This window comes from Branchiostoma belcheri, unplaced genomic scaffold (assembly GCF_001625305.1).
Source record: "Branchiostoma belcheri isolate BF01 breed outbred unplaced genomic scaffold, Haploidv18h27 scaffold95, whole genome shotgun sequence".
In the NCBI taxonomy this organism is placed as follows: Eukaryota; Metazoa; Chordata; class Leptocardii; order Amphioxiformes; family Branchiostomatidae; genus Branchiostoma; species Branchiostoma belcheri.
The window spans coordinates 666,763-677,252 of NW_017804631.1; the positions used below are offsets into that span (position 1 = coordinate 666,763).

Below are 10,490 nucleotides of genomic sequence, written 5' to 3' on the forward strand. Positions count from 1 at the left end.
ATGTATTTCGTCGCGTTCAACCTTGTGTAGCACAGTTTCTCCATGGATTGAGTTAAAAGACAACAACCTGAGGTATTAAGAGTAGTTTGGTTCTGAATGTAAGATGTATTTCGTCTCGTCCAAACTTGTACAGCATCGTTAGTCCATGGATTGCGTTAAGCGGCAACAAATTGAGGTATTAAGGGTTGTTCGGCTCTAGATGTAGGATGTATTTCGTCGCGTTCAACCTTGTATAGCACAGTGTCTCCATGGATTGGGTTAAACGACAAGAAATTGAGGTATTAAGAGTAGCCTGACTCTAAAAGTAGGATGTATTTCGTCGCGTTCAACCTTGTGTAGCGCAGTTTCTCCATGGATTGAGTTAAAAGACAACAACCTGAGGTATTAAGAGTAGTTTGCTTCTGAATGTAGGATGTATTTAGTCGCGTTCAACCCTGTATAGCACAGTGTCTCCATGGATTGAGTTAAACGACAAGAAATTGAGGTATTAAGAGTAGCTTGACTCTAAAATAAGATGTATTTCGTCGCTGGAAGTTGTGTGGTTCGTCATGTCGTCTTTTCTACAAACCTTCCACGTCCAGTTTGCACTTGGAGGTCCCGTCATTGGTTTTCAAGGTGAACTCCCCGGCGTCGTCTTTGTTCAAGTCCTTGATCTTCAGTTTTCTCTTCTTGCCGTCTGCGATGATCTGGATCTTACCGCTGCTGAGGAGGTCCTGGGGAATCGGTTTCCCGTTCCTCAGCCACGTGACCTCCCCATCCGGTTCAGAGACCTCCGCTTCCAACGTCACTTCCGGGTCCCTGTCGGTGGCTTTTACGTTTTTCAACCCGGACTTAATCTGAATGAGCCGATCTGAAGAGCAAGTGCACATTCAGTGGTGAAATAACGGCACCATACTGCTGTAGAGCCAGTAACCATTTCAAAGAAGACCATTAAAAAGACCAAGAGTGCTTACCAATAAGACCAATTCATATATTAGTTTCCTATTATCATGTTCTGATTGTTGGGCAAAAGGCAACCAACCGGACAGTGCGTGCATGTGTGTGTGTGTGTATAAGTGAATGAGTTGTGAAGAATATACTAGATTTGTTTGTACAATCCAACCACTCTAGTTTAGGCAATGGTTTGATCCATATGATCTTCATGGAAATATATTCGAGGCGTTAACATGGCAACTATTCACAGAAGCTCTCAGCGTTTTGGAAAATTCAGCGATGTGACTGGTGGGCAAAATTCATCAAGCGCTTAAGCTGACGGCTGGCAATTTGTACGAAAGGCCGAAGAAAACGCGCGCGAATCATGCGGTCGGCCGCTCACCCTGCTCCGAAGAGAGGAGAAAGCATCAGAAAGAGTTTTTTTAAGTCAAAACTAGAGTCAAAGTCAAGCAAATTGGTAATACTATGAGCATGCATAGGATAGCAATGGAAAAGGGTTAAGAAGAGCAACAGATACTGGAGTGCATCAAAGATGGTTTGTCCAGTAGTCCTCTACTTCATAGTGACAGCTATAGTGTGAAAGGAGTTGTTCCAGTGAAAGATGGTTTATCTAGATGTCCTCTACTTGGTATTAAGTGTAAAATAAAAGGAGTTGATCCAGTGAAAGATGGTTTATCTAGATGTCCTCTACTTGGTATTAAGTGTAAAATAAAAGGAGTTGATCCAGTGAAAGATGGTTTGTCTAGAAGACCTCTACTTGGTAGTGGCAGTGAGAAAAGAGTTGATCCAGTGAAAGATGGTTTATCCATCTCTCTAATTGATAGTGAGTATGAAAGGGTTGATCCAGTGAAGGTTAAGAGAAGAAAAAGTTGATGAGGAAGGTTAGAGGTAGATGCAGCAGGATGTCCTCTACTTGGTATTAAGTGTGAAAGGAATTGATCCAGTAAAAGATAGTTTATCTAGAATTCCGAATCTTCTAGTTGGTATTGAGTGTGAAAGGGATTGATCCAGTGAAAATTAAGAGAAGAAAAAGTTGATGAGGAAGGTTAGAGGTAGATGCAGCAGGCTGACCGACTCTAGACCACAGACCTGAGATGTCCAGCTTGCACTTGGACTGTCCTGAGTTCGTCACCAGCGTGAACTCTCCACAGAACGCCTTTTCCGGGTCCTTGATCTTCAGCTTCCGCTTCCGGCCGTCCGAAATGATCTGGAACCGGCCGCTGGACAGGAGATCCACCGGGATCGCCTGGCCGTTCCACAACCACGTCACCTCCCCGTCAGGGATCGAGATCTCAGCCTCCAGGATCACTTCTGGATCCTTCTCGCGGGCGCTAACGTCTCTTAGCCCGGTCTTTATTTTCACAGGCCGGTCTAGACGGAGTTGGTAGATAATCAACAGCACATTCATCGTTTATCTTACTTAAACAAGCATCGAAACTCTTGTACATCACGGCTGTCAGTTATGCTGTTTTTGATACATGTATACAAATAAACCAATAAACATTTGATACATACCAACCAAAGAGAGCAATTAGTGATCACCATCGGCAGTATGAAATGTTGAACTAAAACTTTTATAAACCGGTCTAGAGAGGTTAAGTATTCAGACATGGTAAATATTCTGGAATCAACAACACACTTCATACATACAGACCATAATGAGCAATTGATGACCATCTGCTGTATGAAATGTTAAACTAAAACATTCTAGCATCAATAAGTACTTGTAGGCAACAATGAGGGCAATCAATAAGGGCAATGATAATGTTAATGTGGCTTGATGGAACTTGGTCAAGCATGGTTGCGTTTTCCGTTGGTTCGATATACAATAACAAAATGTGTGTTGTATGTTGCATGGAAGCTGTAGTCATGTATTCACATGTATCTGATGATTTGATTCAAGCGCGCGCGACGCAAAGTGTATGAGGCGCACACGTGAGTGAAAAAGGCATTAGATGAGTTAAAGGTACTATAGTTGTCTTGCGGAGAAATGCATACGCATGTATATGGTGGATGAAAATGGACTAAACCTGATTATCATACATGGCACCAATGAAAACACGTTTTAGATGCTGATGACACTTATGATGTACAGTAATCGTGGCGTTCTAGTGTGCAAATGTTCACCGTCCTGAAATGTTGCCTTTGAACCAAGGCGTAGCATTATTCCATGAGCACAAGGATATTGGTTGCGATGGGATAGTATGCTTGCACAATCATGAACGTTGTCAATGGTCCAAAATTCGCAACAGTACTACTGTTGCCACCCGGAGGCCTACAAGAAACATTTACCGATGAAGGACGACAAAGCTGAAGCTGCAAAAGTGGCAATGTACAAATGACAAGTCTAATATGCTTTTTGTTATAAAATACATGATTTCAATTACATAAACCTACACTACCCACAGCTATAGTACAATGCTGTTTTAAAAACGTTGCCATCAGTAGATACACCATATAGTAGACAGGAACAGAAGTGATGGCTGTGAACCATGATGTACATATAACCAACATTATATGCAGCAAACAGTTGACAGACACAGAAGTTAGGCTTGTGTACCAACCTGAGACGCTGACGTTACAGCTAGACTTCCCGTCTTTCGTCACCAGAGTGTACTCCCCGCCATCGTCCCTCCCGACGTTTGTGATCACCAACTTCCGTTTCTTCTTATCGGAAACCACCTTGAACATTAGTAAAATAGTTTATATACAAATCCTTTCACTGTAATTATGTTACAATCAGCTTTGGTACCATAATATTAGGCTACATAACGCATTTATCTAACATGCCCAGCACAGTTAGAAACATTAATATTGCAATTAACATAGCAAAATCTAATCCGGATGACTTGGTGTGCGGTCAGTCACTTGCCGCCATATTCAAAGATGAAACAAAATATTTTGTAACCAAGAGTTGGGCAACTGATGTAATATTGTTTATGATTTTAGACATTTTCTCTGTATCACATGTAAGTGTCCTTTGTAGATTTCATTGTGATAAAGAAATGATAAAAAAACACCTTGAACTTGCCGCTGTCGAAGAGTTCCTTGGGGATGGGTTTGCCGTTCCATAGCCAGGAAACCTCCCCGTCCAGCTCCGAGATGGTAGCTTCCAGGACGAGCTCTGGGTCCTTGTCCAGAGCACTGACATCCTTCAGGCCCTTCTCTATTTTCACGGGCTTCGCTGTTGGAAAAAAAATTATGGACAGGTTAACATCTCTTTCTGATATTACGATGTCATATTGCATAGTAGTCTTTGGTAAGGTAGATTAGCATCATAGTGTATTTGTTGTTATATAGCAGTAAATGTTATACGTTGTACCTTGTACAATCATTGTGCAATAGTTTTCTTTTATATAGTAGTTTTTTTATTGTAGTTTTATTTCTCTCTATAACGTATACGATGTATACCATTGTTTTCGATGATACATAGCCAGAATATCATTATTATTACCATCGCTTTATCACTATTATCATTTCTGATGTTGGTTATAGCAAAAGTGGAATATATTTCTACCCGAAGTTGTGCTAGCTCACAAAATATGAGTGGCGCATACAGGTGACGACACAAACCTTCAATTGCAAGCTTGGCCGATGACTTGAACTTCTTTTTGATGCCGGCCTCGATGGTGTATTCTCCCATGTCTTCCATGGTGAGGCCGGTAATGATGAGATACCTCTTCAGTCCGTCTTTCTGCATGGCACAAGGAAGTTTTTCTTTGAATTCCCATCGCGGATACAGATGAGCTTTATTCGAATGCGATAAAGCGTTTACCCCAAGTCGCCACTAACCAAAGTCACTATGAAACAGGGAGTGGTTTTTGGTCAAGATAGCTTCAGCCGAAGACGTCGTCGGCCACGTGGCGCAATGGACTAGCGCACCGGACTTCTAGTGGGGTCATCAGTCATTCGGAGGTTGTGGGTTCGAGTCCCACCGTGGTCGAAGTGCCTTTTTTGTGCGACAAGCTTCCCTTATTTAACGAAACTTTACTCAATGTAGCACAACCTCCCACTATAACGTTCAGAACGCCAGGAACCCATAGAACTATCTGGATCACGAAACGTACATTGATTTCGTAAGATATCCTGTCTGTGTAGAAATGATACAAACATATTATCATCTTTGTAATGCCATACTATAATTCAGCTAAAAAGCTGCCACTGTCTGGTTGTTTTAAGTCGCAATAAAGCATTGATATATTCATATGATATATAATGTAACTAAAGCAACTGAGTGAGTTCTCTGAGGAGTTGGATGCTTTAGACAACATTCGTTTATAATCTTTTATTAGTCTTTAATCTGTGTTTATGACACAAATTTTATATATAACCACACTTAAATGATAATGAAAACCTACCTTGATTTCATACCTGCCTCCCATCTTGATCTCCACCCCGTTCCTGAACCAGTGTACTTCTGTGTCCTCCGTGGACAGCTCACACTCGAACGTCACCGATTCCTTGGGGAAGGCCTTGCTGTCCTTAAGGTGCTGCTTAAATTCGATAGGAGCCTCTGTAATTGAAAAAAAAAAAGATTAAACTAATCTTTTAACAGTATCTGGGATCAGCCATCTTTACCTCTACCGAAGGAAAACATGTTGTTTTTGCTCAGTTTCCTCTTCTCCAAACGCAACAGGTCAATGGCCACAACCAGACGTCTGTCACCGTGGTAACTAGTGTTGTGTTGCGATCTTGTTGCAGGAGGGATTGAGACTCCTGTCCCCCTTTATCCCCACTCATATGCTGTCAACCTTACCTGACAAGCATGCACACAGACAGTCCACCCAAACAAATACTTCTGTGCCCAGAACGTATAATGATTTGTTTGTTTGTTTGTTTGTTTGTTTGTTGAATTGAGTTTCAGCGATCCAGCCGTACCTTCTACAGTCATGGTGCACGAGGTCTTGCCGCCCGGCGCCTCGCATGAGTACTCGGCCGTGTCGTCCCAGGCCAGGTTCTTGATGATGAGGATCCGCCTGGTTCCCTTCACCTGGCAGTCATACTTCCCCTTCAGCCTAGCGAGGTTAATCTCCTTGCTGTTCTTGAACCTGATTGGTTAGAAATTATTACGATTGAACGAATGAAAGCAGAGCTTAAACCTGATTGGTTGTGTTTGATTAATCTCCTTGCCGTCCTTGAGCCTGATTGGTTAGAAAGGAGTACGATTTAACGAATGAAAGAAGGGCTTGAACCTGATTGGTTGGAAATTATTACAATTTAAGGAATGAAAGGGAAGCTTGAACCTGATTGGTTGGAAATCATTACGATTTAACAAATGAAAGGAGAGCATGAACCTGATTGGTTGCGAAAGAGTACGATTCAACAAAGGAAAGATGAGGAAACGTTTCTCAACCTTGCTACTCACCATTTGACCCTGGCGTCTTCCTTTGCGACTTCACATTCTAACGTCACGTCCCTCTTGAAGAAGCCAGTTAAGCTCTTAAGCTCTGAGACAAATCCGGGTGGAGGTTCTGGGGAGAAAAAAAGACGCCAGGCAAAGTCAGTAATCAAACGTGACAACATTGACTGACTCTTCAAACATACAGTTTAAAAGAAACATGCCACAGGCAAAACATCTCAATGTCTGATGGTCTGTGTCCTGTTTCCCAACCAAACGTTTAACGTGCTTTAGTTGTCCAAAGCACAGACCATGGTTTGAGTACAGGCTCGCCATATGAATGATCGCGCACCTCTTTTCAATATGCAATACCATCATTCATAGATAATCTACACCTAAAAGCCCACACCAAGCATACCTAAGTATAACACGATTCTCTTGCTGCAAGAAACTCAGCTACGCATACGCTACGTTTTCACCTAGCTATAGCCTGACTACATCTTGCTTCTAGCAGACCTTCCATCTGCCAGGCCTCTGGTAGAAGCCTAATGGCCAACACCTCTAAGTCAGGAGAATTGGGAACATCTTAATGGATCCTGTTAGTTTGGCATATGTGCTAACAAGGACCAATTGTTGTCACACTGAAAACTGTTTCTTATCATAGTGCTTAAGGCTATGATGACTGGTTTCCATGTTGATGGAGAATCCTGAGCTCCTATTGTAATGATTTTCATAGTGATAAGGAACCCTGAACTCAGCTACTATTAATAGTTCTGGCAATGGAAATGGTTATCCTGAGTTAGAGGTGTAAAGCCACAAGCTCTCGGGAAGGAGGCCCGGTCAGTCCCAGAGATTGTGTAACAGGCTACTTTTTCACCCCACTCACTCGTTGCACCTGCAGTACCACGCGCCCCCGCTAGGCCGCTGCCGCGCCTGTCTCTTTTCCAACCACGATCTGATGACGTTACAATATGCATAGTCGAGCGTGAAACGAAGATGAAGGAAAAAAAATAAAGGTGAAGTGGAACATGAAAACATAATGAATTGAAATAAAACAAGAACAAGGGACGAAAACAAAATGGTAAAGCATGAGAATAGGATAGGCTCCACAGTATCAAGTCACTATTTTCCAGTCCTCTTGACCATATGAGACCTTTCATGACAATTTTTCATGACAAAAACGTCGGCACATTTCTGTAATTATTTCTTTTGTCACAAAAATGTAGTGTTTTGTAAACCATACGCAAGACACTGGGAAGGGACTGGATACTGTGTTTTGCAGAGGAGTGTGAGCGATTGCACAAAAACTGAAATCAAATAAACACAAATGAAAGAATAACAGCAAAGGGGACACTCGTCAACGTCGGTCAGAAGCAACCAACCCCGGCTGTCTGCACTTGGAGAGCGCTCTACATTTGCATCTGCGTCTGCGCTGCTGCCAGCATCTGTAGCAAAATCTGCAGCATCTGCAGAGTCTGCAGCAAAATCCGCAGGTGCTCCGGAAGCACCATCTGCATGTGCAGACGCATCAGCAGGTGGCCTGAAGCCGGCATCTGCAGCAATATCAGCATCTGCATCAGTGCCAGGAACTGATGTAGTGCTGGCACTAGGCTGATGTACATTTTTTTTTGCAAACGCATGCCCTGTGTTAGTCTCTACCAGATTCCAATTGGTTACAGGAAAGTAGTAAACATTGGCCACATAGACTGAATAATAATATGCCAAAAGAGATCAAAAGTCATCTGAGCACACGTTGCAACCCCGGAGAGTGCATGTGCTTCCATTGGCCGGCTAACTTCCTCTGGCTTTTCTTCATGATCAGTCTATTTAACGGTCAATGTCTAGTACTTTTCAGCAACCCTTTGGAGTATGGTAGAGACTAGCCCTGCGTGGCAGTTGCTGTCCTTATGCCTTCCCTATCCTTCCCATCCTTCCTTCGATCTTTTTTATTTAGTTCGCTTCGCATGGCAGGGATTTTTAATATCAAAATCATCTTGCCCGAGTTTGAAAATGGTACCCAAGAAAGCTACGAGGCTGCGACTCGGTTGCGGATGAAAAGAAAAGGCGAATTCGCATGAAGGCCTGTGCGGGTCATGTCATTGGTCGGTTTACACAGAGCTGGAACAAAAGAAATAAGCGGGTTCACGGTTTTACATGCGCATGTACGAGGCCAATGGAGAAGGTCCTAATCCAGACCATCCTTGATCCTATGTTCAGACGTGTTTTGTTTGTGTGTCAGGGGCTTTAAGATCATGTGCAGTTCAACCGTGAACCAGCCTATCGAGATAACACACAAGGATGACAGCGAAAACAGACAGTAGAGAGCGGTGATGTGATACAATCGTGAAGATGTCTGAAAAGGTGCGAAAGGTGCAAAGACGACAGATTGATTTGGTGATGAGAGACGGTTGAATACAGCATAGTTTACGGACTGAAAATGGCACCGGCCACGTGGCGCAATGGACTAGCGCACCGGAACTCTAGTTGGATCAGTTATTCGGAGGTTGTGGGTTCGAGTCCCACCGTGGTCGAATGTTGTGCAGTGAGAAATACCCCGGAAAATACAATGTCAATACTATTCAACTAACTTGTATATACACGTACTATAATAGCCTACCGTGTTGGTTTTGCTAAATATGTTGATACTAAACTTCGGCGCAATTCAGTCTTTACTGCAAGGCCTATTTGTTTTGTGCTTTATCGATAAACCAATTACTACTAACGTTACTACTAAGACAGACTTACCTCTGATGATGAGTTTTCCGGTGCTGCTGCCGTCCTTGGTCTTACAGATGTACTGTCCCCGGTCCTTTTCCATCTCGATGTTCTTGATGATGAGGACGTGTTTCAGTCCTTCCTTGATGATTTGGTACTTCTCCCCAGCTGTCAGCTCCTCCTTGTTCCTGAACCATGTCACCTTGGCGCTTTCGCTGGACACCTCGCACTCAAAGCGCGCGTCGCCACCGACTGGTGCCTCGCAGTCTCTCAGCTCGCTGGTGAACTTGTACCGCTCCTCTGTAGGTAAGAGTTGTGAAGGAAGGGCGTCATGAAGTGAAACTAGATGTTTAGGTATTCCTCAGTATGTCTAAGTGCCCGGCCACATACATCGTACAATAGGAAACTGAGGCAATTCTTGGGATAGTCACAGCCTGGTTACAACTACTTAGATATCAAAATTGTACGTCACTTCTTTGAAGTGTGACGTCAACACTGGGTCAAAGGTATCTTGTAGACGATGTCGGCCCCCGTCGCTGTTGAGTGAAGTCATGTGACGAGCCTCACTGGGTCAGTCTACTGAGGAAGACCAGAGTAACTGGTCGAAAGCTCTAGATGAAATAACTTCTTTGTGTTGGATCAAAAGTCTTAACTCGAAACGTGTAATTACCAACACAGATTAACTATCATGATTGTTTACTTCTGGTTTACCTTTTAAGTCATAAAGGTACATGAAGACAAATCTTTTACAGATTGTTACTATTTACAGATATAATATGTTTACCTTTAACAGTCAATTTGGCTTGAGTCTTGTCATCTCCAGTAGAACAACTGTAGTCACCCATGTCTTCAAACTCGGTACGGCGGATGACTAAGGTGCGCCGGTTTCCCATGGTTTCAATGGCATATCTAGGATCACATCGACAAGTTATGTTAGAGATCATTGTGGTTACTTGTGGGCATCTCAAGTGTGGAAATGATACGAGCTCGACGTTCATACAGTTAAAAATCAATGCAGATGTGCAAAATACAGTCAAACAGGGTCCAAAATCGTTTGCGAAATCTCGTTGGGAGAGACCTGCACGCCACGTTACAACCGCTTTCACACCGGCGCGATGTTGCTAGCCTGGCGTTACTATATCGATATTTCCACGGCAGATGCTCTGATGAACTTCATTCCCTCGTACCCCCACTCAGAACATTCTCTGCAAGAACACGCTTAGCCACCTCAACAGCAGAAAATCACCCTTTCTTCCTCAATAGTCCATCAGTCAAGAGAAAATTTCATGCAGACAGTTTCTTCCCCAGAACCACTTCACTGTGGAACAAGCTTCCCCGTGAATGTTTCACCGCTAATTACAACCTCCAACGGTTTAAATCAAGGGTGAACAAATATCTGACCACGCAGTCATCACTGTAACCCAAAACATGTAAGTGGCTCTCACGAGCCTTGTTTTGAGGTGAATTCTGAAGTAATTAAAAAAAAAAAAACGGTACAAGGTGA

General features: G+C 43.1%; 1 protein-coding gene and 1 non-coding gene across 2 annotated transcripts in view; one reads left to right on the top strand and one right to left on the bottom strand.

Moving 5' to 3' along the window:
* Positions 1–10,490, bottom strand: part of LOC109461700 (obscurin-like) — an 88,717-nt gene that overhangs the window by 48,329 nt on the left and 29,898 nt on the right. The window contains 12 exon segments of the mRNA XM_019758086.1: positions 569–850; positions 2,023–2,304; positions 3,498–3,615; positions 3,954–4,117; positions 4,507–4,627; positions 5,292–5,446; positions 5,812–5,981; positions 6,299–6,404; positions 7,158–7,226; positions 7,654–7,824; positions 9,017–9,286; positions 9,771–9,895. Of these exon segments, the coding sequence (XP_019613645.1) occupies positions 569–850; positions 2,023–2,304; positions 3,498–3,615; positions 3,954–4,117; positions 4,507–4,627; positions 5,292–5,446; positions 5,812–5,981; positions 6,299–6,404; positions 7,158–7,226; positions 7,654–7,824; positions 9,017–9,286; positions 9,771–9,895 (2,033 nt within the window).
* Trnar-ucu lies at positions 4,788–4,876 on the top strand. Its single transcript is given in 2 exon segments — positions 4,788–4,825; positions 4,841–4,876. It is a non-coding gene; the product is annotated as a tRNA-Arg (tRNA).